At 34.6% G+C, this 26,749-nt stretch overlaps 5 protein-coding genes, 2 long non-coding RNA genes and 2 pseudogenes across 12 annotated transcripts; 4 read left to right on the top strand and 5 right to left on the bottom strand.

The window, feature by feature from the left end:
• Window positions 1–1,277: 1,277 nt before the first annotated feature.
• On the bottom strand, window positions 1,278–3,131 carry LOC104752276 (protein JINGUBANG pseudogene; annotated as a pseudogene). The gene has a single exon (XR_015583468.1). The product of XR_015583468.1 is annotated as a protein JINGUBANG pseudogene (transcript).
• Window positions 3,132–3,706: 575 nt separating this feature from the next.
• On the bottom strand, window positions 3,707–5,938 carry LOC104752274 (UDP-glycosyltransferase 76D1-like). Its single transcript, XM_010474374.2, has 2 exons — window positions 5,459–5,938; window positions 3,707–4,698 (listed from the first exon to the last, which is right to left on the bottom strand). Exons 1-2 carry the CDS (start codon window positions 5,868–5,870, stop codon window positions 4,244–4,246), a joined length of 867 nt encoding a protein of 288 aa, XP_010472676.1. The 5' UTR covers window positions 5,871–5,938; the 3' UTR covers window positions 3,707–4,243.
• Window positions 5,939–8,343: 2,405 nt separating this feature from the next.
• Window positions 8,344–9,149, top strand: LOC147926015 (uncharacterized). Its single transcript, XR_015583687.1, has 2 exons — window positions 8,344–8,738; window positions 8,850–9,149. It is a non-coding gene; the product is annotated as an uncharacterized LOC147926015 (long non-coding RNA).
• A 625-nt stretch (window positions 9,150–9,774) lies between these two features.
• Window positions 9,775–11,977, top strand: LOC104754009 (uncharacterized). Of its 5 annotated transcripts, none has more exons than XM_087489802.1 (5): window positions 9,775–9,908; window positions 10,164–10,229; window positions 10,600–10,705; window positions 10,786–10,851; window positions 11,012–11,977. In XM_087489802.1, the coding sequence occupies exons 3-5, from the start codon at window positions 10,601–10,603 to the stop codon at window positions 11,732–11,734; spliced, it is 894 nt and encodes a 297-aa protein (XP_087345928.1). In that variant the 5' UTR covers window positions 9,775–9,908; window positions 10,164–10,229; window position 10,600; the 3' UTR covers window positions 11,735–11,977. The 5 variants fall into 5 exon arrangements, with proteins under 5 accessions (XP_087345928.1, XP_010474474.2, XP_087345930.1 ...); XM_010476172.3 differs by having other exon boundaries at window positions 10,596–10,705; XM_087489804.1 differs by having other exon boundaries at window positions 9,861–9,998.
• Window positions 10,351–11,743, bottom strand: LOC147926014 (uncharacterized). Its single transcript, XR_015583423.1, has 2 exons — window positions 11,501–11,743; window positions 10,351–11,417 (listed from the first exon to the last, which is right to left on the bottom strand). It is a non-coding gene; the product is annotated as an uncharacterized LOC147926014 (long non-coding RNA).
• On the top strand, window positions 11,977–16,191 carry LOC104752273 (suppressor of mec-8 and unc-52 protein homolog 2). The gene is made up of 11 exons (XM_010474373.3): window positions 11,977–12,268; window positions 12,360–12,500; window positions 12,582–12,631; window positions 12,727–12,838; window positions 12,928–12,976; window positions 13,077–13,166; window positions 13,718–13,786; window positions 14,159–14,282; window positions 14,770–15,128; window positions 15,279–15,662; window positions 15,764–16,191. The coding sequence occupies exons 1-11, from the start codon at window positions 12,222–12,224 to the stop codon at window positions 16,043–16,045; spliced, it is 1,707 nt and encodes a 568-aa protein (XP_010472675.2). The 5' UTR covers window positions 11,977–12,221; the 3' UTR covers window positions 16,046–16,191.
• Window positions 16,192–17,720: 1,529 nt separating this feature from the next.
• On the top strand, window positions 17,721–19,163 carry LOC104754008 (E3 ubiquitin-protein ligase RSL1-like; annotated as a pseudogene).
• LOC104752272 (putative pectinesterase/pectinesterase inhibitor 13) lies at window positions 19,152–21,734 on the bottom strand. Its single transcript, XM_010474372.2, has 3 exons — window positions 20,511–21,734; window positions 20,231–20,391; window positions 19,152–20,077 (listed from the first exon to the last, which is right to left on the bottom strand). The coding sequence occupies exons 1-3, from the start codon at window positions 21,476–21,478 to the stop codon at window positions 19,380–19,382; spliced, it is 1,827 nt and encodes a 608-aa protein (XP_010472674.1). The 5' UTR covers window positions 21,479–21,734; the 3' UTR covers window positions 19,152–19,379.
• A 1,620-nt stretch (window positions 21,735–23,354) lies between these two features.
• On the bottom strand, window positions 23,355–25,724 carry LOC104752271 (putative pectinesterase/pectinesterase inhibitor 12). The gene is made up of 2 exons (XM_010474371.3): window positions 24,649–25,724; window positions 23,355–24,124 (listed from the first exon to the last, which is right to left on the bottom strand). The coding sequence occupies exons 1-2, from the start codon at window positions 25,586–25,588 to the stop codon at window positions 23,436–23,438; spliced, it is 1,629 nt and encodes a 542-aa protein (XP_010472673.1). The 5' UTR covers window positions 25,589–25,724; the 3' UTR covers window positions 23,355–23,435.
• Window positions 25,725–26,749: the final 1,025 nt, after the last annotated feature.

Genomic DNA, 26,749 nt, shown 5'->3' with positions numbered 1-26,749 from the left:
ACAGTCAATTATTAATTAATCCTACAATAAAAAGGATTGTAAATATCCACCTCTATACAAACTAATAATAATTGACGACAAAAAAAAAACAATACAAACAAATAATTATCTGATAACAATATAATTTCTTCAAAACACCACCATTGGTTCAACTTATTTTATTGTTAAAGTTTTTTTTTTTTGTAAAAAAATAATTTCTTATGAGATTTTTTCATATTTTATGAAGATGTTTCATATTATAAAATAAAGTTACACGAAGATTTTATAAGCTATCACATATTTACTCTCTTCTTTTTTCAAAATTTAGTTATGAGACTAAGCTTTTCTTAAAATATTTCATATATTTACATAATTTAAAATGTATGTTTACATATTATGTATATATATTTTTAGTTTCTTGGGATTATTAAATTTATCTTTAATTTCAGTTTTTTTTCCGGGAAAATCACGTTTTAAACCTTGAAAGTATCACTGGATAACACTTTAAACCTCGAGAGAAATTCACTAACACTATAAACCTTTAAAATAATGTTACTAACACTTTAAACCTTTAAGTAATTTTACTAACATTTTAAACCTTAAAACTAACTTTAATTTTTGTACCGCCAACGGAATAATAATATCCGTTAACGCAAAATAGTTATACTATATTAGTTTAATTTAAATTTGAATTAGTTTTCGTTTCTATAGATAAATAAATAGATAAAAAGAAAAAATTTGTGTTCATCTTCAATGTAGACAAAAATGTTACGGCGTTATTCTTTACATTATTAATCCTTTTAATAAATGCATCTCCACTGGATTTTGATTCAAATTGATTGACTTCGCATTATAAATCAATGAATTTTCTAAATATGTTGTTGTCTTCAATTTTACATTTGTCAAATGTTTTAACCTTACCTCTGATTCTTCATTTTTTTTTGCTTTGATGTATTTTTAATTTTTTTATCAATCATAATAAATAATTCAATTTAATTTAATTAAAGAAACAAGTATTTAAATCAAACAAGCATAGTTTAACTATTTCACGTTGACGGATATTACTGTTCTGTCATCTTTCATGGTGATGCAAATAGAAAAGTTAGTTTTAAGGTTTAAAGTGTTAGTGAAATCATTTTTAAGGTTTATAGTGTTAGTGAAAAAAAACTCAAGGGTTAAAGTGCTACTCAACGATACTTTGAATGTTTAAAATGTGATTTTCCCGTTTTTTTCCGTTGTAATTTTGAGGACTGCATAGTATTAGTGACTGTTGTTATGGAATTAGCAACAATAAAATATGGAAGAAAGCACTTAATTATTACGAGATGCATGCACTACTATCTAAGTTTACAACAGTCATAATTATTTTCAAGTTTGAAAAAGTTACAGGTTTCATCACAAATATAAGAAAATTACAACAAACCTTTATAATAAACAAAAAAAATAAATTAGTAGTTCGAACTCAACTCCATATTGTACAATACTGCATCATAAAACTAGATTTTTCTTTTTAGTTCCTTTTCATTCAAATTAACAGTAAAACAAATGAATAATTCAGACAGAGTTGGTATATTGAAGGCCAAATCACAAACCATGATTAGGGTCGTCGATGACTGCTAGCTCCACCAGCTGATGAAGAGAAACTGCCATCAGACATGAAAGCCTCAGAATGCGATATAACATGTTGTTGTTGCATCATAACCATTTGGTTCATGTCAATGAAAGATTCTGAAACTCCCCATACTTTTACTGACTTATCCAAGCTTCCACTATATACAATCCATTTTTTGTCTGAACGTTCTGAAGCTTCGCGATCTGCTTCTACAGCCAAACATTTTACTGGACCTGTGTGACCTGTTAGTACAGAAAGGCATGTATGAATATTTCCATCTCTCTTCCACACACATATTGTCTTATCAGCTGATCCGCTAAAGACAAGACTTCCTGCCACTTCTAGGCAAAGGACAGCAAGCTTATGGCCCTTGAGAACACCACCGTAGTTCAATTGCTTCTCCCTCTCCCAAAAATTGACCAAACCATCACTCGAACCAAAGTACACAGCCGCACCATTCTTGCTTACAGCTAAAGCTGTGACTGCACTCTCTTGTTTTGTTAGTGTTTGCATTAATGTATGTTTTGTGTGTTTTCCTTGTTGGTCTCTCTTCCATGCCTTGACTGTCCCATCAGCTGATCCAGAGAAAACAATCGCCTCCGTTGTTGACACCACCGAGTTTACAGCATCATCGTGAGCTGGGATCGATTCTAGACATTTTGAATCAGAAATCCTCCACACCTTAATGGTCCGGTCCCAAGAAGCAGAATACAACAACCCTTGTTCAACGTTTAAGCTCAAACATGAAACAGCATCGGCGTGTTTGATCCAAAGAGTACTGCGGTGTTTCTTCACCTCAACATAGTTTCTTGGTTTGAGAGATGCCTTGAATATATCTTTCAAAGTTGGTAACGTTCCAGAGCGTTTGTGCAAGCTCTGGTTCTTAGGGGAGACTTTCCAAACCCGAATCTTTCCGTCTTGGTGACCTGTGAAAATCTTCTCGCCTGAAATAACAATGGCCTTTACCAATCCACTGTTACATTTGAATGCACTAAACTCCTTAAGATTCTTCCACACACGTATGTTCTTGCTATCAGAACCAGTATAAAGAAGATCTTTGGTGGCAGCTAAAGAATAAATATGACCTTCTTCACGAACAAGGGAACCAATAAGGCCATTTTGGGGTAGATTTTCTTCAACACTAGACCATTGTGTTTGAGTAAATGGAGTTGCTTGGTTCCAAGGAGACATCATCATTGGTGATCCTTCACAACTCATTCTATCATACATGCCCGTGCCAACAGCAGATGCACTGCTGTTGCGTATGCCGTACCCTTCCTCTGTTTGTTGGGTCATGGTGGAGGAAAGATTCGGATCAGAATGCATCATGTTGCCATATTTTGCCCTAGGAATGCTATCCGCCTCCGCGAACATTATGGAATATAGTACTACCACCTTCTCGTTCTCCTCAAAAAGATTACAATTTTAAATTGAGTAATTTGTGAGGAGAGGAAAAAAAAGGGGAAGGTTAAAAATTAGATTGAGATTGAAAGGGTTTGTTTTTTTTAGCTTAGAACGATGGTGTCATGCAAATATAGCTGTGGCAGGAAGCGATAGAAGAATGATTGGTTAAACCTTTTTTAATTATTGATGTTACAATTCATTGGTTCACCACCGTGTCCGTCAACTTAATCTATTTCAGGAAAACTCTTGTTACTTCATTTTACACGTTGCAAATTGATGTTCTAACTCCTAGGTTTTTTTTTCCCTATTTGTTTCTTCCCTTAAAATAGATTTGTAGTTCTGAAAGGAGCAGAAGAAATTTCCTGTCAAAATAAGTTTCAACAAGAATAGAATGAAATCAATAGAAAGTAGGCATAAATCGTATCCCATGTCGTCAAACGACTAATAGGGTTCATAAACCATATTTCTAGGACTCATCATTAGCTATTATTATTGAGTTTATCATTTTATGAATCTGATCATTTTAAAGTCGAGCTATCACTTTTTGGTTCCAGGGTTTACGGATCAGTAGTATACACATCTGATTGAGTTAATATATCTTTAATTTTTTTTTTTTTTTAATATGAAAATTACTCGATTTTGTATTGAACATATTATAGGTAGATATGTGATTCTGCTTGTTGGGAACCCGAGTGATACCACCTAGATTGGTTTCATTCTAACGACAAGCACAATCAACTACTTCGTTAATGATACAAATAATTGTGAGTCTTTTTCTCATTTTATGTTCTGGCTTGGAGGCGATCGTAATGATGTTAATGACATGATACTGTCGACCATACTGTTTAAAGAACTGTGAGAAGAGCCTCCTATTCTGACAGAAGCTTCAATCTCCTCCTTTAGTCCAATGGCTCTCATTCTCATTTCTACGCCTTCATGATCCAAAATGAGCCTCCTCACAGCTATCTTTACAATTCCTCTTTCCAATTTACCTTCGATCTCAAACGCGGTTTGCCAAACATGTGACATAAGTCGAGTGTTAACTTTCTGATCACCAGAATACGGCAGGCAAATCATTTGTACGCCACTAATTATGCTCTCCAGGCATGAGTTCCATCCACAATGGTTCCAAAACCCTCCCACTGCTCTATGCCTTAACACCTCTTTCTGTGGAGCCCATTGCACTACAAAACCTCTCCCGTCGGTTACCGTTTGCCTAAATTGTTCCGGTAAGAAGTCTAAGGACTCTTATCCGATTATCGAGCCTGGTCGGATCACCCACAAGAAAGGTTGATTACTCTCAACAAATCCCATGGCCATCTCCAAAGCCTCTATCTCTTGTGTCATCGCCAAGCTGCCCATGCTTATGTATATCACGGAGTTTGTTTCTTGCTTCTCAAGCCATTCGAGACAGTTTCTTTCTTCATCAAATAAACTCGGACATGACGTAGCGGGATTGGTCGTCATATGGAGTGGACCAACCGGGTACACGGGAACTCTCCAGTTCTCTTGTGCAGTTGATATGAATGAGCTCTCTAAGCAATTTGAAGAATTGTGTATTATGCCAGAAGATAGAGATCTATTGCTTACATTCTCGTAAAGTATCATTAATCTCTCCATAGATCCATAAGCTGTTACAGGCAGATCTTTAAACCTAAAGGGATGAAATTCTGGCACCATTTCTTCAAGCTGAGATAATGCTTCTGTCGTAGAAATTGACTCAAATCATCATCATACGGTAAAACGTTTCAAAATGAATTCTTCACATTTTTATAAATACTACATACATTATAACTTTATATAAGACAGCTATATATAAGATCCCGCGTAATGTATATGGTTCGTTGTGATCACATATATGAAAGATAAAAATGTCCATTTTGAGGACCGACCAGGACTGGTACTATCAGTTATAGAATTGTTCATATTATCTTGACAAAAAAATATTTTATGTAAACTAAATTAGTATGGAAACAGTAAAATGATAAAGAGATAAATATTTAAATTATTTTAAAAAAAAATTATGAGAAAAATGGAAAATCCATTCATATCAGCTTTTTTTTTTTTTTTTTTTTTTAATCTCATTACTTTTGTGTGTTTTACTTACGAAAAACCAAAGTATCATGATAAATATACTTTTTATACAATTAAATGATTTTTTTTAAATAACTTATACAGTTATTTTAAACTTCAATGTATAATTGTTAATATTCATACTAAATGAACTCAATTTCTCGATATATTAGCATATCTGATTAACCAATAACTAAAATTAGCATATGTAAATTTTGTTTTTGATATAGTTTTATTTTTATTTTTTATTTTAAAATAAAATCGGATAAAGACATGCAAATTACTATGTACAAATGTATACAAACTATTATTTTTTAAACACATGTCAACATCGGACCGTGTCGCAGTAATATATACAAAGTAGCAACACAAAAAAAGAGGGGGGGGTACCTTGTGGAGGAAGTAACCCTTTTGCTTGGTTATCCATAAGCACGCACCGGCTGATCGAAGTAGCGGCCGAAGAAGGACTAAAGACCATATTGGGAAGATGAAGATCTTCTGCAACACCTCGAGGGAAGTAGACAAATTCATCATATATGATAAACTCAACATCATCATGGATAGTTAGAAACTCTTTCAAAATGGGTTCACATATAGCGGATTCTGACATGCCTTCTTTTATGGTGAAGAAGTTGAGATCAGGGAAGCTAGCAGAGAGATCTTTGAAGTTGAATTGGGTTTGAACAACTGTGACTGAAATGCCTTGGGAAAAAAGGTAGGAGGCTAAGTTCATCATCGAAGGTAAATGGCCTTCGAACGGTGCTGGGACCATCAACAGTCTTCTCTGGCGAATCTCTTCCATGATATTCTAATTTTCTTCAACTGGTTCTTGAGTTTGATTGTTTGCTTATAAAGACAAATTTGATTGTTTCTTTATTAAGACAAAATCCTGGAGTTTGATTCTTTCTTTATAAAAGACAAATTTGATGATCTGCTTGTTGATTTAGTAGATGGAGTAACTTCGTGGAAACAAGACTTGTTTTTTCTTTAATAAATAAATGTGACATTACAACTTACAAACGTTTTTTCTATTTGTTAACTACCTTTAAACGGATTAAAAATTGATTTAGCAACGTGGTTAGACCTGGTTAGTACAAACCACTAGCAATAACATGAAAACGATGCTAGTTATGTGATATATTTAAAGGGATTGAAATCTCATTTTTCACTTTTTAAAAATATCATTTTATTGTGTTCATTTTCAAAAGTACCCCTTTTTAATATATAAAATAATTAAATTCTAAAACCTAAACTTCAAATATTAAATGTTAACCCCTAAAAACTATATACTAAATGTAAAATAGAGAATCCAAACCTAAAAAAAATTCTAAAAATTAACTTAACATATTGTAATTGTGCAAAAGATGACAAAAATAAAAATATTCCAAAAAGGGTATTTTGGAAAAAGGGAATCTCAAAAAAATCATTTCTAACAAATTCTCTACGTTTAAACATACACTAGATTTTAACTCACGGTACACTGCGGGATTATGTATTTTTGTATATTTTATATAACTTACTAAAAAAACATTATGTTAGATCAAATATATGTTTTAAACTCTTTTACAATAATATTGAGATATTTGTAATTTTATTTTCTTTATCTATTTAAAAATTATTATTTTCACTTGAAATTTAATTAATCAAAATTCTTTTATTTTGGAATTTAATCAATCAAAATTAGTTGTTGTGAAAGTAAACATCTGTTAATATATATAATACTTTGTAGTTAGTATAAAATTATTTAAATTTTCTTATTCACCAATTTGAAATTAGTTAGTTTTGTCTATGAGTATGATTAAGCGGGTTAGTGTTGGTTTTTAACTTCTTTCATATAAAATTAAATTTTAAAATATTTTGTTTGTGTTTTTAGACCAACCCGCAAAAATATATAAGTGTACTAATATTAACCTAATTCTCATCACATACTTATTATTAGTCTAGGTTTGGACCCGTGTATAATAAAAAAAATAGTTATTAAAAGAAATAGTTAGTTTTGTATCTGAGTATGATGGAGCGGGTTAGTGTTGATTTTTAACTCTTTTCATGTAAAATTAAGTTTTAAAATATTTTGTTTGTGTTTTTAAACCAACCCGCAAAAATATATAAGTGTACTAATATTAACCTAATTCTCATCACATACTTATTATTAGTCTAGGTTTGGACCCATGTATAGTAAAAAAAATAGTTATTAAAAGAAATAGTTAGTTTTGTATCTGAGTATGATGGAGCGGGTTAGTGTTGATTTTTAACTCCTTTCATGTAAAATTAAGTTTTAAAATATTTTGTTTGTGTTTTTAAACCAACCCACAAAAATATATAAGTGTACTAATATTAACCTAAATCTCATCACATTCTTATGATTATTTTTAGTTTAGGTTTGGACCTGTGGATAAATAAAATTTTCCATAAATTATTGTTGCTTTTTTTAGTATTGTTATTGATATTTACACAGATAATATTATTGATATTACTCATATGACTAAATTTGATGTATTCACTATTTAAATTGTGCAACAGGATATATATATATATATATATTTGTATTTGACATCATAACTCTATAAATGACACATGTTTTTTAGTCAAAAAACATATATCATTTTGTGGAGGTTAAAACATTATATATATATATATATATAGTATAATAAAATCATACATTATTAGTTTATTTTTATATTTTTTTCTACCCATTTTTGACATCAATTGCTCTATTCACTTTAACATAGAAAACATTAAACAATTTATGTATAATGGAAAACATGTATAATGTCAAACCAATTATGGAAAATCAAAATTGAATAAGGTAAGATATTATAGTTTCTTTTTTCATTAAAACATTTTATAACTTATAATTAAAAAGGAAAATAGAAATTGATGTTGTTCAGATATTTAGGGAAATATATATTTCCATACTCGATTTTTTTAATTTAATTAAAAAAAAAAAATTGTATTAAATGTTTTAATTACAATGGCATATGATGTAAATATTGCCCAACTTCAAGCCTTCTTCTGAAAAATGCTGTGAAAATAATAATATAGATAGATAGATTGTGATTTTAATCAAAGTTTCAAATAAAATAGTGTTGAAAAAGAAAATTTTATCAGAACTATGTAATCATCTATTTAGATACTAAGATATAAATCTTGTACATTTACTGTAGATGCTATCAAGTTCAGCAACCAAAAAATACTCTCACTTTCCTTCAATCACTTAGAGCATTTCCACTGGGAGTTACTATCATAATTGCTCTTCAATTTGGGGCCCAAAAACCAAATAAAAAACTCATTTTTCGGTTTATTAAGTAGAGAATCGTTTCTCAAGGAAAGAATTGAGCAACCCAGAGAGCAACGCTACGTGACACATTCGGATTCGTGGACGCAAAAATATAAAAGGGATTTTTTTTCCCTCTCTTCTCTCTGGATCCTCTCTTTTCTCTCTCGATCCAGACGGCGAATGGAAGGCGAATCAATCCATAGTTCTAGACCCAATTCTCTCTTCTCTCTCGATCCTCTCTTTTCTATTATCTTTCGGTTTTTCTATTGAATCGATTTCGTATTTTGTTTTTTACAGATTCAAAGCTCTTCGCATGATCAAACCCTAGAATCGAGGATATCACCGATCTTGATGAAGAGACCTGAACGTCCATTGACGTACCTTAGGTACAACGTAAGTGTCTCATCTTCTCAAATTCAGTTAGTATAGAGTGGATGGAATGGATTCAGTTTAAGGTTTAGTCTTTTAAAGATTAATGTTTAGTGATTTGTTGTGATTTCTTAGGAGACTCGTCAAGATTGATCACTAGTAGTGCTGATCAGACTGCTAAGCTCTGGGATGTGCAATCTGGTGAACAATTGTTCACATTCAAGTTTGGTTCTCCAGCCAGGTCTCTGTTGGAGATCATTGTTGTGCTTCTCATTAATAATGTCATTGTTGATTTCCATTTTAAGATTATTTAGCTTACACCTTATACTATCAAATTCATTAGATCAATACTGATAATCTTATTCTAAATTTTGTAAAATATGTTTAATATTCTGAATTTTGTAAAATATGTTTAAAATTCCGAATTTTGTAAAATATGTTTAATATTCCAAATTTTGTAAAATTTTATTGTTTTCTATTTTATGTAATAGAAATAATTTAAGTAATTGTTTTCTCATTTTAGATTATTAAAATTTGATAATTAATAAATAAAAATTAAAAAAATATTATTGAAATGATTGAACAACCTTGTTTGGAGTTCTCTAGTGGATGGATGATTTTGTTTAAGTTCTAAGTGAGTTGATTTAATTAGTTTAGTATTAATTATATGATTAATTAATATTTGAGCAATTTAGGTGGGTTGATAATCTTTCCACTCATTTCATGGTTAATAATCTCAAGGCTAGTGATTTGTTAGTGAGTTCTGTTTCTGTGAACATTCTTCGAAAGCAATCGTTCTGTTAAATGGAATTCTACTTAGAAAGCTCTTTTATATGTAGGATCAGATTGTTTGTATCCATGTTATCTACTGTTATTTTGTAAACTGCATTACTATCAATTATCAATGTATAGTGTTGGGCCAGTGGGTTTGGGATCAACATCTCATACAATCTTTCAACTAGGTTCTGATGTTTGTATACTTAGATCAGATGTGAGTTTTTTTTTCTTTTCTTTATAATACATGTTTGTATTTATAGCATAAAAGTCTTTAAAAGAACTTACAGTCAGATTCATTTTGAAGGTTCTATGAGTGGAAAAAGGAAGGGTCAAAAAAGCAACCCTACTACATCCATTTCGAGGATGGGAGGCCTCTCGTATTTGCTGCTCTTTATGATTCTTGGCAGAACTCAGGAGGTGAACCGTTGATCATATTTTATTACAAACTCTGCTGAAAATTCTTTTTGAAGCTGATCTTAAAACATTTCTTAGACTTCCAATTTTGAGGTATGTGTATTGGAAAAGTGTAGCAGAACTTGAAAGACCTGCTCGACAATTTTTTTAAAATTGATGAATTTGATCGTCTTTGGTTTAGGTCCTTCTTGGTAGCTAGAATATCTCGCCTGTTTTAATTTTTAGTAACATTTACTTCTTCTTTTTTTTTTCTTGCAGGTGAGACACTTTACACCTTCACGATCTTAACAACCAGTTCCTCTTCAGCCCTCCATTGGCTCCATGGTTAGTAATGAATACACTAACCATCTTGGGTGGCTTTCTTCTTCAATGAGATGTATTCCATATTCATAGATTAACAGAGATATGAACTTCCAAGTATCATACTAGTATTGAATTGTTTCTGTTTTCTTGTAACGTCTAATTTGATAAGCTTCTTTGAAAAAAATACATTTGTAATTACGACTCTGCTGCATGAGAATCTTGAACTGCTGCTAAAGGGACTGGTATAACAAAAAACAAAACAAGGAAGGCTGTTTATGCAATGTATTGTTTCTGTTTTCTTATTCAAAGCTGACATTATAAGATGCTGTTGGTTACGGCAGTCCTGAATTTTGCGCTAACAATGAGGTTTGTTTATTTTCCACATAGACAGAATGCCAGTAATTCTTGGTGACAAGGATTCTGTGGACACATGGTTAGATGATCCATCGACGACGAAGCTGCAGCCATTACTTTCACCATATGAAAAATCGGATTTGGTAAGCTAATTTTGTTTCTGGCTTCTACTGTATGTTGTAATGATCTTTCCTTTTTCACATACTTTAGATTGAACTTTCAGGTATGGTATCCAGTAACCGCTGCAATTGGTAAACCAACGTTTGATGGACCAGAGTGTATTCAACAGGTACGGTCAACCAGATTCCCTTCGTTAGTGTACATCTAAAGGTTGCAAGTTGCATGTCAAGTCGCATTAAACATATTAGCAGGATCATGTCTTTGAATACACTCTGGTCCATCAAGCTATGTATTTGTTCAATTAAAAATAAGGATTGTGCCACCTGCAGATGCCGCTTAAGGCTTCACAAAATAGCTTGATCTCGAAGTTTTTCTCAACAAAGCAGCCCAAAACAGACAAAGAAACCAAGTCGACAGATATCACAGCTGATTTGAAAGAGGAACCTACGGTTGACAGCATTAAGAAAATGGAAGAAGTATACGAGGATATATCGAATGAAGCCAGTAATCTTGGTTTTCAAAAGATTGTGAAAGTAGAACCATTTGTTGAAGATAAATCAGCGGTTGTAAAGGATGAAGTTGAGGAGGTTACGAATGGAGAAGGGAAATCCATGAACACTGGTCTTACTAAAGAAACAGGTGAGAGCAATGCCAGCTTACCGGCTGGATCCTGCAACCTTGATTTCCCAATAATCTCTAAAGAGGAACCCGAGACCCAAGACCATCATCGGTATACTACACTTGAGGAATTGATTCAGCCGCATGAGGCTGTTGAAGATAAACCAGGAAACGAAAACCAGAAGACAGATTTAACTTACCAGACCTCGAAGGAAGGTGGCTTAGAGTTTAGCGAGAAGTCTTCAGGAAAGACTGGGACAAAGCGAGACTACGAGGTGTTCTCAGCTCAAGAAAAGCCACTGAAACATTGTGAGAGGTTGGAAGATGTTAAAAGCAGTGGGAGATCTGGAAGGAAGCAAGGAAAGGGAAAGTCTAACATCAAGAAATCTAAAGAGACGCAGTCTACACTACACTTCTTTTTCAATGAGAAATAGTTGGTCTCTAGGACACATCCATCTATGAGGATTAATGTGGGGCTAGTTTGGTTGTAGATAACGTTAGATATGTATCGTCGTTTTGGGGAATGTTGCTTGTATATACTGTATGTTGTATTTGATCTTTGATCTAAGCTAACAGTAATAGGTTCTTGATAACAAAATGGTAACTCACTAGTGTAAGGAAATTATTATTATCATTATAATTTTTTGTTGATTAAATTAATATTTTTGTTTACAGTTTTTACAAAATATATTGAAAACCTTTTTTAATGTCTTTGTGTGGGTTAAAAAGTTGCTTAAAATTATCGTTAACCTTATTGGTAGTTTTTACTTTTTAATCGTCCCTGACCTCGACCAACAACGGCCTGATATCGAAGAACACTCTTAAATCCCTAAAAGAAAAAAAAAAAAAGAAAAAAAAAACAGAGATTGAGTACAAAATCGAATTCCTCTGTTTCAGGATATCAAGTGATATAGCAATCTAATGACTTCCTCAAAATCTCATTACAAGGAGAAGATTGCTCGTCGGAGGTCAGTAATCTCGGCTGTTTTTTTATTTTTTTTCAATCTAGGGTTTTGAACATGAGAGAAGATGTTAAATTTGTGACCTTTTTGTTCCAAGGGAGGAGAAATCAGAGGAAATCGATAACCCAAAGTACAGAGACCGTGCTAAAGAACGAAGAGAGAATCAAAATCCTGATTATGATCCTTCGGAGCTTGGTTCTTTCCATGCCGTTGCTCCTCCCGGAGCCGTCGATCTCCGGTAACTCTCAGTTTTTTCTTTTCTTCTGATTACTCTATTATAATCGTAATTGGGTTTCTCTAATTTTCTGTTTTTGTGTAGTGCTGCTGATGCACTAAAGCTATCTATTGAGAACAGCAAGTATCTTGGAGGTTAGTGATGGGTTTACAAGTCTGTTTCAGAGATCGTTTTGTGATTTTGATTTGTTTCCTTGAGGTGCTTATGTTTGTGTGTTTAATATGGGTAGGTGATGTTGAGCATACCCATTTGGTTAAGGGATTGGATTATGCTCTGTTGAACAAAGTACGAAGCGAAATCGTCAAGAAACCTGATGGTGAAGATGATGATGGCAAGACTAGGTGGGTTTTTTTTGGTTATACTTTGTTTATTGACTCATTTTGGCTTGTTTGATTCAAGTGCACATTTTTTTTGTTTTTGTCTTTGACAGTGCGCCTAAAGAAGTTCAACATGTTACTTTTCGTACCACAGCTGCAAAGGTATGCAATTTTGTTTCGAATTTATGCTGATGTGGGGAAACTTTGTGGATGTTGATAACGCTTGATGTTTGTTTCTCATGTCTTTTGTGTCTTTTTTCAGTCCGTTTACCAGTGGATTGTTAAGCCTCAAACTATCATCAAGTCTAATGAGATGTTCCTTCCTGGTAGAATGACATTTGTCTATGATATGGTACTGCTTTTTTACTTATTTATTTACAGGCAGATTCGATATTATTACATTGTTTGTTTGTCGTACATGTGTATTCTGCATGACAATTCTTCTTCGAATATTAGCTGGTTAAAATCTTCTCTATTGGTTTAAATACATAGGCCTCAGGAAAAAATTGAACAAGGTAGCTTAAGCTGCTTTGCATTACTCTGTTAATGATATAATCATGATATGGTCTATTTGTTAGGAATCTTATATTCTTATAAGCAGAAGTGGTTGATATAAATATTTTAATTTGACTACTATCGTCTTTGGTTTTCTTGAAAAAGCATATTCTTTTTTTGCAAATAGAGACACCATACTAGAAAAACGTCAGTTGAATTATCGTAATTTGGTAGTTTTATGAATGAAGTTTCCTTTGAGATATTTAGTCCCAGTTATGCTAGCTAATCTTACAATATGATTTTAGTCTGCCCTCTGAAGGCCTCCCTGGTGATGTCGAACAGCCACTATCTGATGTCAAATATCAATGTTATTCCCTTTTAATTCTTTCTATATATGTTGCTTTTCAGGAGGGTGGCTATACTCATGACATACCAACCACGTTATATAGGAGTAAAGCTGACTGCCCCGTTCCCGAGGTATGTCAGATCCTTGGTGTAATAGTCATCTTGATCCTGGAAATTTCTTAGGACAGTAGGTAGTGATAGATATGAAATGATCTTTGTAATTCAAATGACATAAGCCCATTATACTGGTCTCCGCAACCTCTTCTTTGACAGGGTTGATGTAATTAATACAGTTAATATTTTGATTATATGTCGTAGGTTTTGGTAGAAGCATGCATATATTTTCCTAAGTATGCTTTTTTTTCCTTCTAACCCAAAATTGGCATTGGTAAACATGTTTGTGTACTGAACATATTTTAAAGTTTTACTTGAAATCACTGCTGCAATAAATGCGAGAATTGTTTCATTAACAAGCATTATTGCTCTCTCTTATCTCTCCGACAGGAACTGGTCACAGTCAATGTTGATGGTTCTGTACTAGATCGAATTGCTAAAATCATGTCATACCTTCGCCTTGGATCATCAGGGAAAGTTCTCAAGAAGAAGAAGAAAGAAAAAGACAGTAAAGGTATTTTGCATAATGTAAGAGCATACTTTTGGTGTATTTTTTAGCTTTACTTGCATTGTGACAATGATTTTAAGTTAGCAGTTCCTATTCACGTACACTGGTTAAATAATTTTCATGAAATTTTTGTTTTTCTGCCTATCCCCAAATTTGTCAAGTGTCTGCGTTTTACGATTTGGAGCCAAGAATGTAAAGAGTATCTCTAGTCTTCAACAACCGTACTAGTAGTATACTAGTATCTAATGATGTCTTTTTATGTTCACTTAGTGGTTTTAATTTGCCGCAGTCTCTGGGTATATGTAGCCATGGTTTTGTATCCTCTTTTTTTTTTTTATTATGCCTATGTGGTGCCAGTACATGTTGTAGGTCTTGTTTCACATCAGCACACATTTGGATTTAAGCTAAGCAATTGGCTGTTCTCTGATTCTTTAGCAATATCATTTGTTATTTCTGTTCCATCTTACGTTCATTGCAATTTTTTCAAATGCAGGAAAGACTTCAACTATTGCTAATTATGATGAAGACAATACTCAATCTAAGATTGAGAGTGGATCTTCTGTGAACAGAAGTGAAAGGGAAGATCTACCTCCTCCTCCGCCATTACCGCCTGTGATCAACCATCTGGATTTGAGTAAGAAAGAAGAAGAACCCCCTGTTGCCAGGACAGACGATGATGACATATTTGTTGGTGAAGGCATCGACTACACGGTTCCTGGTAAAGATGTGATGCAGAGTCCTATTTCTGAGGACATGGAAGAATCTCCCAGGGATAAGGAGAGAGTACCTTATTTCACTGAGCCTGCTTATGGTCCGGTGCAGCCATCTGCTGGTCAAGAATGGCAAGACATGGTCAGTTTACCGTAACAAACCCTTGGTTGGATTTATTGATGAATCTTGATTCCCGACTGCATATTTTTGCAGTTATTATCTGTCCATTATTCTCATATTCAGGTTTCTTTCTTTTCCTGTCTTCCTTTGTTTTGTTTTTTTTGGTTCCAGAGCGTCTATGGTCCAACGCAAACTCAAGGACTGGCTGCCGGGTATCCTGAAGAGTGGCAGGATTACCAATATGCAGAGCAAATTGGGTATCAAGAGCAGTACCTTCAGCCTGGAATGGAGGGTTACGATATCCAACCAGAAACAGATATTTTACAAGATCCCCAACTCATGTCTCAGGAAGAGAAAGATAGGGGTTTGGGATCAGTGTTCAAGCGTGATGACCAAAGGCTTCAACAGTTGAGGGAGAGTGACGCACGGGAGAAAGATCCAACTTTTGTATCCGAGAATTATTCAGAGTGTTACCCGGGTTACCAAGAGTACAACCATGAGGTTGTCGGGAGCGATGAAGAAGCTGATTTGTCTAAAATGGACATGGGTGGAAAGGTATGCCCCTAGCTCAGTTACATTTTTTTTCTTCCTCTTTTTTACAACGTGGAAAGACCAAAATTACATTACAATTTCTGGTGTTGATGAACACAAAACAGGCAAAGGGGGGTTTACATCGATGGGACTTTGAGACAGAAGAGGAATGGGAAAAATATAATGAGCAGAAGGAAGCGATGCCAAAAGCAGCGTTCCAATTTGGGGTAAAGATGCAAGATGGTCGTAAGACGAGGAAGCAGAACCGTGACCGTGACCAGAAGCTCAATAACGAACTTCACAAGATTAATAAGATACTTACGAGAAAGAAGATGGAGAAAGAGGGTGGGGATGTTGCTTCTTTGGATGCCGTCGATGTACAGACTCCCAAGAGATCCAAGCATTGATTCTACCTTGTCGCTTTCTTCTATTCTAGTCTTTCTCTCGGAATCTATTTTGTATCTCCAAGTCTATTTAGTTTAAAAGAATTTTACATCCAACTGTTAACTTCCCAACTCGTTTTACTAGATCAAATAAACTCTAGTTTCTAAAAGGAAATATGCACAATAATCTTCAAAATGACAACTAAAGTCATCTTTATGTTATGATGTTGCTTCTTTGGATTCCTATTATATGGTCAATCACTATATTGAGGTTCTAGATGATTTGATCTCCAACCCATCTCATGGCCGAAACTCATATCTCGTATTTTTCAGATAAGTATGCTTTATAATTTACTCATGCACTAAATTCTATGGTATTCCTCAATAAATAATAAGTAAATAGAATTCATTATCATATGAAAATAATAAACTATACCCACTACTAATATTATTTTTAAATTTACAACTTATTTAACAAAAATTATACTATAAAATTTAAAATATAATAGTTAGGACAATATAAACCAGAATAAAATGTATAAAAAATTTGTCTCGTAGTAATCTGGGGGTTCAATCCTAGTAGTTTTTACATTACATATACAATTCATGTATATAGTTTAAAAAAATAATCACACAGAGAATTTTTTTTTTTACAAAAACTTTTCATAGTGTAACATGAATTAATTTAATCAGTTTCTACAAAGATATTAAAATTAAAATCTATATGCAAAACTTACCCATTTATTCAGAGCCATGCCTCGGTAGAAACAAAAGAAACTTTGGCCTACGGCCTCTTTTTAAAAAAAAAATCAATGAGCTTAAATTTTACTTAACCTTTAAGGCAGGTCCACCAATAGTTACTCTTAAAAGTACTCTTAATTAAAAATTAAAAAATAATAATAATGCAAACCAAAAAATAAGAAACATTTCTCTATTGAACATCCTGAGAATCGTTCTCGTAAAGTATGTCAGTTTATGATTGGTCAATTTTTGTTTTACTGATTTATTATTAAATATATAATAATATTTTAAAAAAATAATTAAAATACATTATTTTGAGCAACCGATGGCGATGGTCTTAATGTTTACTACAACCTCATAGTTTCTAATTGTTAGGCTCACATAATATAGCCACGTTCGATTTAAAGAATAAGTCAATAGATTAATAAACTGAATAAATATTATAAAATTGGGGTAAACATTCTTTTTCTGCATGTCGTTTTCTAAATTGATCACACGAAACAAAAGAATCCTCATCTCTCTCGCTCTCTCGCTCTCTCATTGAGTTGAGTGTTGTTACTATTTTTATACTTGAAGTCTACAGAAGCACCTGGTTAATGATTGATTTTGAAAGTTTGGTTAATTATTTTCTAGGGAAGAAAAAATTCAGTTTAGACTTTTTTTTGTTTTTGTTTTTAAAGTTTGTTGTTTCTTTTGTTATGACTGGTATTTACCGTTCTTGACAATAAATTTTTTAATGAATCGGAACAAATTTTTTTACAGCCTCCGGCCACAGTTTATGTCCGCACTGCTATGCATTTATTCCTTTTAATATTTTTGTTCAAAAGTTATGTAAAAGTAGAAGAAGTTACACAAGAAGAAAGGAAAAAAATTAGAAGAAAAAAAAACAAAAAGAGAAGAGAGAATAGGGGAGTGGTAGTTTTCGGAAAAAAATCAAAAGAAAATATATAAGATTTTAGCCTTTAGAAATTAAAAAGGTTTATTAGAAAAATGAGACGCTTCAGAAACCAACCCAACAACGCAAGCAAGGGAAACATAAAACCCTAATCTTATCTTCCAATGACAAGCCAGTCCATCAATGGCGACGGAGACAACAACTCCATCTTCTCTACACCTCTCTCCGCTCGTGGTTCAACCAAACGTAACGCCATCTCCATCGAGGATTATGACCGTGATCGCCACCTTTATCACCGGCTTCACTCTTCTTCTCAACAAACCCCAATCGAATCAGAGTTCTCAAACTACATAGATTTGACCCATACAACGACGAAGATGAAGATCTCAAGATCCTCTGTTTCACACCAATCTCTTTAGAAAACGGACAGTCTTCGTCTTCCTCGTCCACTCGACGCACCTTCGACTGCGAGATATGTGTTGAACGCAAACCAAATATTGAGTCATTTCGAATCAATGGATGCTCTCACTCTTACTGTAACGATTGTGTCTCAAAATATATAGCTGCTAAGTTACAATTCAACATCCTCTCAATCAAATGCCCTGTTTCTGGTTGCTCCGGGCAGCTCGAGCCCGATCAATGCTGTCAAATCCTGCCAAGAGATGTCTTTGATCGGTGGGGCGACGCTCTCTGCGAAGCGGTGATAATGCCTTCCAAGAGATTATACTGTCCCTATAAGGATTGTGCTGCTTTGGTCTTCTTAGATGAGAATGAGAGTGGAGAGAAGATAAATGAATCGGAGTGCCCTCACTGCCATAGAATGGTGTGTGCTGAGTGCGGGACTAAGTGGCATCCGGAGATAACATGTGAGGAGTTTCAGAAGTTAGCCGAGAACGAAATAATTAGAAATGATAAATTGTTGAAGAAGATGGCTGAGGATCAGAATTGGAGAAGATGTCCTTCTTGCAAATTCTACATTGAATTGATTGAAGGTTGCTCTACCATGATGTGCAGGTACCTTCTTTGTTCTTGTTTTTTTTTTTTTTTTTTTTGGTAAGGACCTTCTTTGTCCTTGTTTGCTATACAAAATCTTAAAACAAAACAAAACACTTATCTTTCAACACTTTTTTGCAGATGTGGGTTGGATTTTTGCTACGACTGTGGAACTCCAGCCGGTGACCACTCTCATTATTGTGAAAATTTCCATTATTAGCATTATGTGTCTAAAGTTAAGCTTTAAAGGATATGTGAATTTCTACATGGTCTTGGGATTAATTCTATCATTTGAACCAAGTTTTGTTCTTATGAATACATCTTTAATGATGTATGACACAACAAAACCTCTCATGGTGAATGATGTAACCCAATTCTCCCCTTGGAAACGCATATATCCTTTAAGATTTCATGCATTTATCAACATGTCTAGGTTCTTTAGGTTGGTTGTATTTGGGTTCTTTCATCGCATTTGAGATCAATAGAGCAAGAGGAAAAGCATTTGGATCCTAAGTATTACTTATAATTAATATGCTTCCTTCCAAAAATATTTTGAGCACAAATCGATATAAGTTTGATACAACACATTCTCTTAGCACACTATGTTCTAGTACCATATTTTCCAAGTAAATAAATTTCCAGGGATAAAGTTTTAATTCCTCTCAGCGTTTCTTGTAATATAAAACAAGTCACCAGTACATGACCTTCTCTGGAAGCAACAAGTTGTCATCAAGCGTCATAAAGACCCAACTTAACGGGAGAACCTGAGGCATTGATCCAATCTCCTTGTAAGAAGGGTCCAACAGTATAGTTCAAAGCTTCCTCCTTATTTATGACCTTAAATCCAGGCCACTTAACCCTTGAAGTTGTATCTCCACTTGGTCCTTTGTTCTTGTACTCCGCGTAGTAGAGCGTGTCTATTGCGAAATCCGTCTCTTGCCATCTCAACCATCCAACCGGGTCAATCACATCCTCGATTGTAGATTCCATTACGATCGTTCGAGAGTAGTTCTTCCACGGTCGCCCGAGATAACTCTTGTACTCTGCCTTTACGGGCTTAAGGTCTTCGTTTGCAGCAATTTTGCAGTTGTGGACCACGAAACCAGTTGTCTGAAATTTGTCAACACGTCCTTGAGCGGTCACGGTGTTCTTTTGTCCTGGTAAGCCTTTTCTGATGAAGATGTTACAGTTCTGGAAGATGGCCGCCGCATCCCCGAATATGAAGTCAACTGTTCCGACAATCACACAGCTTCTGTAGTACTGACGGTGCGTGTAAGCGTACAATGTGTCTTGGTAGCCTTCAAATCGGCAGTTGAGGAAAATTGATCTATCGGATTGGACACGTATTGCGACTGCTTGATGTCCCTCTGGCCCAGCCGTGTTCCGGAACCCCATTGATTGTGCCATGAACCCTTCTCCCTGTGCAACTATTAAGGAAACCAAACATTTTGAAAATAAGTTTTGGTTTTTTTTTTTAACACTGACACTTCAAAAATTTAACGTTATGTTTGGTGATTAGTAGTCAAGATTTGTAGTAGTGTAACATAAGTTATATATTGTAAGAGAATTAGGGGTTTTACCGAACGTCGCAGTGAGAAAAGTGCGGATTTTTTTTGCGTGGCTTTTGTTTCCGGTCACAATTGTCTTCTGTGATCCATCTCCGACCATAGTAAGGTTCGCCTTCTTCTTATCAACAATCACAGATTCGTCATAAACGCCTTGTTTGATATAGATGATGTACCTATACGATTAAAAATTCAACGAAAACTTAACTTAGTTTCAAAACCTTAACCTAAACCTAAATTAAAGGTAATTAATTTGACGTAATGATCACGTTATGAAATGCTTTGGTATACGTACCTTCCCTCATATTTCTCAGGCATTGCGCTCAGAGCATCATTAATGGTCGTGAAATTTCCACTGCCATCTTTAGCTACAGTGGCGTTAGGCTTCAAAGCCTTCACATCAACAGCCCTTAACATTCTTCTATCTTCGTTGCTTACCCAAGACGGGATTTCATCAAGAAGATGCCGTGTTGCGAGCTTCATAACCGGAGAGAGACTTGCGTCAAAGGACTTGATCATCGCTAGGGAATTACTGGCCAGAATCTGAGAAGAGTTGACGCTCTTCTTCACTTCAGATTTTAGGCTACCTTCTTCAAACCCGTCAAGGCATGTCTCCTGATAAGAAATGACCGCGCTTAGCCAACTGTCCAAGTCAGGAACTACCTTTGCGAAGCTGTTGACTTCTGTGATGTTGATTTTTTCCAGTGATGCGGCAGTTTCCTCCTTTGCTTCTTCCACAAGTAACTTACATTGTGCAATCGCATCTTTATCGTCCTGGTTCTCAGTCTTGAGGCTCAGGACCTTCTCTAAAACTAGGTCAAGATCTTCATTGACAGCTTCAATGGCAGACTTCAAGAAGGTTGTCGGATTGGCTAAAGCAAAACCCTTCTCTGTTCTGTTTTTGAGCGTTTTCTCGCAGGTTTGCTTGTAAAGCGTAGAACTGCAAAGAGTTTCGATGATATTATCACCCTGGCCGGGTTTCACAGATTGCTCTGCGGAAACAGGAGCTTTTTGGGTTGGACTTGGTGGGCTCTGGCTCTTCTTTTCGCCATCCTTGACGTTGTTGCCGCTACCGCTTTTGTTGTGGTTCTTTGCTTGTTGTTCATTTCTTTTCTCGTAAGCAACAAAAGCAAAAGTTCCTCCAACAATTGCAGCAACAGCCACAATCAAAGAGACCGTTCCAACAATGATCCTCTTCCTGATTTTACGTTTCCTATTGGCGTTTACGCGTTCTTGGATCTTGTCGAAATCCTGAAACGCCATATCGGAATGACTATTATTTTTTTATTTTTTGAGATTTTTGTATGGGGAGAGAAAGAAATGAATCTCCTCCTCTGCCTTAGAAGGCGGCCAAGGCAGGGAGGTTAAAAGGAAAGATCAATCCTTTTTTACGTTTTATTTTTGGCTCTTTCTCGCCTTCTCTCCCCTCTCTTCAATCCTTGGTTTCAGTTTTATTTGTTACTGTCTTGTTTGCAATTTCTACAAATGAACAAATTTGCTCTGGACAGGAGAGTTTCGTGGGCTGATGTCAATTTTTTTTCTTTATAAAAATTGACGGATCTTTCACGCTTTCTAAATTTGGCATTCATTTTTTCGATTCATATATATTGCAGGACTAGAGTTGTTGGTCAAAAATACATAACGAAGTCAATTGATTTATAAGCTTAACTTGAAATGTTTGTTTCGGTTCTTTCTGAACCTTATAAGGGCAAAAAGTCAATTAATTTAATTGGGAAAAGAGGTTACAACAATGATGTTAGGTAGATGTATGCAAACAAAGTTATAAAGATACAAATTTTTAGAGAGAACAGATGCCAATTTGTAATCACGAGATCACTATAGTACAGACGCACTCATGACTATACTCAAACATTTTTTTATTGGATATCATTTCATATATCCCATTTGTAAATGGTTGTCACGGGAATGAGAGATGAGAATTACCTGATTGGCTAATTTGGTAGTATTATTCTTGGACAAGAGTTAATAACTAAACGGTATTTGTTTCCTGAAGGAGTTACTTGTAATTTTAGGTCATAGATCTTGAAAGAATTTTTTTTATCCCACAATTTAGGTCATAAAAGTATGGATCTAGAAGAAAAAAAATTAGGTCAAAAATCTCAACCAGCACACTTCTGTCAAATCATAACCTAAGTAAGTTTAAGCATCTCATACAACTAAACATGCAAAGTTTAGAAAAAAATTATGTTTGCACGATTCAGTAGCAATTTAAGGTAATTTAAGCGTTAAGCACCTCAAAGTGGTAATCCCATGGTCAGACCGTCTCCATGCGAGGTGATAGTCGTCGTCTTTCACCATACACCACGCTAAACAGATGTTCTAAGTTCTAACCTTCTATTTGGTTTCACAACTTTCTTTCATTCATCCCTTAACAAAACAAACGGACCGAGTGGGGCTTATGTTTGTTTCTATAGCGGTCAAATCGCCTACTTTACACTCACCATCAACCAATGCAATAATAGCAATGTTCTTTCTGGACGAACAAATTAAAACTATCCAATACATTCTAAAATTCCGCAACAAACATACATATATATATATATATATGTTTTTAAGTTTTCAAATATTTCTACCCAAAATAAAAAAGATATTTGGATCCATCTATGTATATAATCCCACCTTTTTATAACTCAAGTTTCGTTATGCCAAGAAGGTGCGACTGGCTCTTTACTCTTACGGTCTTGCCGTGTATACAAATTTGTTATTCAACCTTTCATAGAATAAAAGAAAATATTAAAACGAAATTGTAATCATTATATATAATAACTAATATTATTTTGAGGTCTCTGGGACGTAAATTTGTTATTCAAATTACTTGCATGCAAGTAAGGAGAAAGAAATCGCAAAATTCTTTATTTTAAGCACTTGGATTTAACAGTACGTAAACTTTTCATACAAATAAAATATGCCACTGACGGAACACAACTTGTCAAGTATGTTTTAATATTAAGTGTTGGAACTTTCAAAAAGACATGATCGCATGGGTTTCTCCTCCTTACCACTCAGATAAAGCCAAGAAAGACACATCCTCAGACTTTTCAAGAAAGATACATCTTTTGCCAGCTTATACAATTAATTCAAGACAGCTTTGATCAGAAAGAACTCAAACCACAGAGAGTTATTTAGAACTTATTTTCTTTTTATTGTAATTAGAATTTTATATAAAGACCTATACACTTGTAGCGCAGAAAAAGAAGTGTTAAATTCCATTATCATAAGGGAACGAAGTACTGCCTAACCAACCATCACCGGTGATAAACTCCGTTGCGGTGAAGTTAAAGGCATCTTCGTAAACCATAATGTGAAAACCCGGCCAGTTGACCCGTTTACCCGTTTCAGAACCCGGACCGTTATTATTATATTCACCATAATAAAGTGTATCAACTTCGTCCCCACCGTTCCATTTGCTCCAACCCGAACCGTCAATAAACTCATCAATGTAAGATTCCATTAGAACCGTTCGTGAATATTCTCTCCATGGACGTCCCAAATAACTCTTAACTTTGTTTGAGCTGTTAAATAAATCGTCTGTTGCAAGGATGGAACAGTTCTGCATCGAGATCCCGGTGTCTTCGTCGGGACTATCACGTGACTGAGCCGTAACTACAGTGAATTGTCCTGGCATAGGCAACTTTGAAACGATGTTGCATCCTTGGAAGACCACGGCCGCATTCCCAAAGATATAATCAATGGTTCCATAAATATCGCATTCGCGATAAAATTGTCGGAATGAGTGGGTGTAAAGTGTGTCCTGGTAACCATCAATGACACATCGGTATAAGGCCACAAAATCCGCATTCACTCGTAATGCAACCGCTTGGTGCTTCTCGGGTCCTGCTGTGTTTGTTATCATCATATCCCTCGCCAAGAATCCTTCGCCCGAAACCGCTGTGACCAAACAAGTTTGAGAAACAATTACAATCTTGATTTAGTACCAACACAACTCAACTTGTCGATTTTCAACAGGCTTTTAATTTTTAAATTCCAATGAAATGGCTCCAAGAATCATATACGTTACTGATGTTATATAAAAAAAAACTATACAAAATTACTTATCTCTTAACTAATTAATCACATCTGAAACACTTTAGGGAAAAGAAAAATAAACACTGGAATAAAATTCCGAAACACTTAAAAAGTTTACAACTTCTTCTTTTTGTTTTGTTATATCAAGTTGTTCACCTTTTTTTAAAACCATGATTGTAAGATTTAAAATTTATTTTTTATTTTCATAGGAAAAATACATAATTATTGAAAAGTAAATTATATGGTCCTAGTTGACAAAAAAAAAGGCAAAAAACAAAACGTCCTAAGTCTACACTATATGCTCCAAACAATAAGTCTTAATTATATACCAATTAAGTCTTGTTTGATAGAAACAAGATTTTTTAAAAGAGTCAAAGATGATATACCTAGAGTAGCAGATCGGAAAGTGGTCCATCCATCTCCGACACTTCGGTTGCCAGTAATAAAAGTAACATCAGATCCATCTCCAATCAGAACAATATTAGTCTTGTAGTTTGGGATCTCAATGTTCTCTTCATACACGCCTTCCCTTACATATATCAGCACTCTGTCGTTACTCATATTCGGAGCAAAGCTTATGGCCTCGTTAATGGTCGAAAAGTTCCCTGTTCCATCGGTAGCAACCACGAGGATCTCACTCGGGTCGTACTCATCGTACCCGTCACTAGAATCTTCTAAAAACCGACGATCTGTCTTAGAGACCCAGTCAGGAAATAACCCAAGTAAACGGCGGTTCTTAGTCTTGACGCCAGTTTTTGGATCCTTGGCTCTTCTCTGTTTTGGAAGAGCAGAGAGGGAGTTGCTTACGTGTTTGTAAGTGGTCGTGAAAGAGGTCACGAGCTTTGGCTTTAGCGGACCTGAGGCTGATTCAAGACCTTCCAAGCAAGTGTCCTTGTTGGTGAGAGCGGCGCTTAGGTATGCTCTAGCGTCAGCTAGCTTCCGTGAATCGTTAGCACCGTCTTGGATCTTGGAGATTGATCGTTTCAAGAAGGTTGAAGTGATATGGTGAAGATCTTTACAATCTTGAAGAGAGCCACGTTGACCCTCGACTAGGTTGTTGGAAATTCCGGGGACAGAAAGGAGATCGGTGAGTTTTCCCGCCTCAGAAAGAGCTGTTTTGAGGGTTTCAAGAAGGAAAGAGAGAATGTTGGGGCTTATGTTGATGGAGATGGAGAGTTTTAAGGAGTCCAAACATGCATTTGGATATGGTGTGTTCTTGCAAAAACTTGCTACAGAGGTTTGATCAGGGTTTAGAGAACTCGAAAAAACGGAGGAAGTTAAGAGGAGGAAGAATGAAAAAGTGAAGTTGAGAGAGGAGAGAGCCATTGGAGAAGAAAAAGTTTGAAGCAAATGGTGAAGCGAGTCCTGTGGTTTTTTAAAATGTAGAGAGGAATGGGTTTACTTCATGTTTTGTTCCATAAAACGACAAATCAAATATCTTTGCACCAAAAAAAAAAAAAACGACAAATCAAATATCTATAATTTGGAATAATTTTGAACCGACTGAAAGATTCCATCGAAAGTCTTCTAACAATTGATTGAAGTATCTAGAGAAAACGATGTGCATGTTTTGCCGTTTAATTTGGGTTTAGATATTGTTAGTTCTCATATCGTGTTACTATTTTAATAAGATTTATAGTCGTGACAGATATAATCTGATCTCTATTATGGTATCGGTTACTATTTTACTTTAAGATAACTACGATAAACCATAAACCATAAGCGATCTTTAACATTTTGTAGGTCGCTCAGTTGATATGTGAGTCATTTTTGTCACTTTTGCAGTATCGGAGTTTTAATAATGATATTCACAAGTTGGGATATGTAGGCATGTAGCTCGGATCATCCGCCAGGTTCATTAGATTAACTAGAAATTAACCTTCTGAATCACATAAATCGCCCCAAAAGTAGATTCATTGAACTCGTAGAAACATAAGAAAACATTCGTGTCGGTGTACGTCATTTCGTTTGTTCGACTCGGATTTGGAATCGAATAATCCGTAGTATATAACTAAAGTGGTACACTAGAAGTTGCGATTTTGTGTCTACTATTGTCAGAATTTGTTCACGGGATGAAGACGATTTCTACCGGATCAAGACAATCATAACATTATTTTATTCAGTATATGCATGAAAAAGTTCTTTAACAAAACCATTTCGTTACTTAGCGAACAAAAAATATATTTCAAGTTTGTCCCAACACTTTCTTGTTACTGGATATATATATATATATATATACATAGTTTCCCCAAATATCAGTGATATCAATATATCACTGTTCTGCATAACATAATAATCAAATGGGGTTTTATAGTGTTTAGTTTACTCTTGTTTTTCTACATAACAAATACATCCATTTACGAAAACCATATAAATATACTTTACCATGTTAAATTTTCATTTTCTAAAAGTTTAAATTTACATGTTAAAATTAATAAATTGAACAAAGATATGTATGAGGATGAAGAAACATCCCAAGTGAAACCA

Source organism: Camelina sativa, chromosome 16 (assembly GCF_030686135.1).
Source record: "Camelina sativa cultivar CO46 ecotype springtype chromosome 16, ASM3068613v1".
NCBI lineage: Eukaryota > Viridiplantae > Streptophyta > Magnoliopsida > Brassicales > Brassicaceae > Camelina > Camelina sativa.
Note: the sequence above shows the minus strand (reverse complement) of the source record. Positions and strands in the feature narration are given on the sequence as shown.

What these genes read in the sequence shown, in the direction of transcription:
- LOC104752271 (XM_010474371.3), bottom strand. Translation starts at nt 25,588, where the DNA reads ATGGCTCTCTCCTCTCTCAACTTCACTTTTTCATTCTTCCTCCTCTTA. An exon ending in TTTCCGATCTGCTACTCTAG is followed by an intron (nt 24,125 to 24,648) that starts GTATATCATCTT and finishes GTTTGGTCACAG; the next exon opens with CGGTTTCGGGCGAAGGATTC.
- LOC104752274 (XM_010474374.2), bottom strand. Translation starts at nt 5,870, where the DNA reads ATGGAAGAGATTCGCCAGAGAAGACTGTTGATGGTCCCAGCACCGTTC. An exon ending in AGGGTTACTTCCTCCACAAG is followed by an intron (nt 4,699 to 5,458) that starts GTACCCCCCCCT and finishes TTTCTACGACAG; the next exon opens with AAGCATTATCTCAGCTTGAA.
- LOC104754009 (XM_087489800.1), top strand. An exon ending in CATATGAAAAATCGGATTTG is followed by an intron (nt 10,706 to 10,785) that starts GTAAGCTAATTT and finishes TTGAACTTTCAG; the next exon opens with GTATGGTATCCAGTAACCGC. An exon ending in GACCAGAGTGTATTCAACAG is followed by an intron (nt 10,852 to 11,011) that starts GTACGGTCAACC and finishes TGCCACCTGCAG; the next exon opens with ATGCCGCTTAAGGCTTCACA.
- LOC104752273 (XM_010474373.3), top strand. Translation starts at nt 12,222, where the DNA reads ATGACTTCCTCAAAATCTCATTACAAGGAGAAGATTGCTCGTCGGAG. An exon ending in GATGATGATGGCAAGACTAG is followed by an intron (nt 12,839 to 12,927) that starts GTGGGTTTTTTT and finishes TGTCTTTGACAG; the next exon opens with TGCGCCTAAAGAAGTTCAAC. An exon ending in CTGACTGCCCCGTTCCCGAG is followed by an intron (nt 13,787 to 14,158) that starts GTATGTCAGATC and finishes TCTCTCCGACAG; the next exon opens with GAACTGGTCACAGTCAATGT.
- LOC104752272 (XM_010474372.2), bottom strand. Translation starts at nt 21,478, where the DNA reads ATGGCGTTTCAGGATTTCGACAAGATCCAAGAACGCGTAAACGCCAAT. An exon ending in CCTGAGAAATATGAGGGAAG is followed by an intron (nt 20,392 to 20,510) that starts GTACGTATACCA and finishes TTAATCGTATAG; the next exon opens with GTACATCATCTATATCAAAC. An exon ending in TTTTCTCACTGCGACGTTCG is followed by an intron (nt 20,078 to 20,230) that starts GTAAAACCCCTA and finishes TTTCCTTAATAG; the next exon opens with TTGCACAGGGAGAAGGGTTC.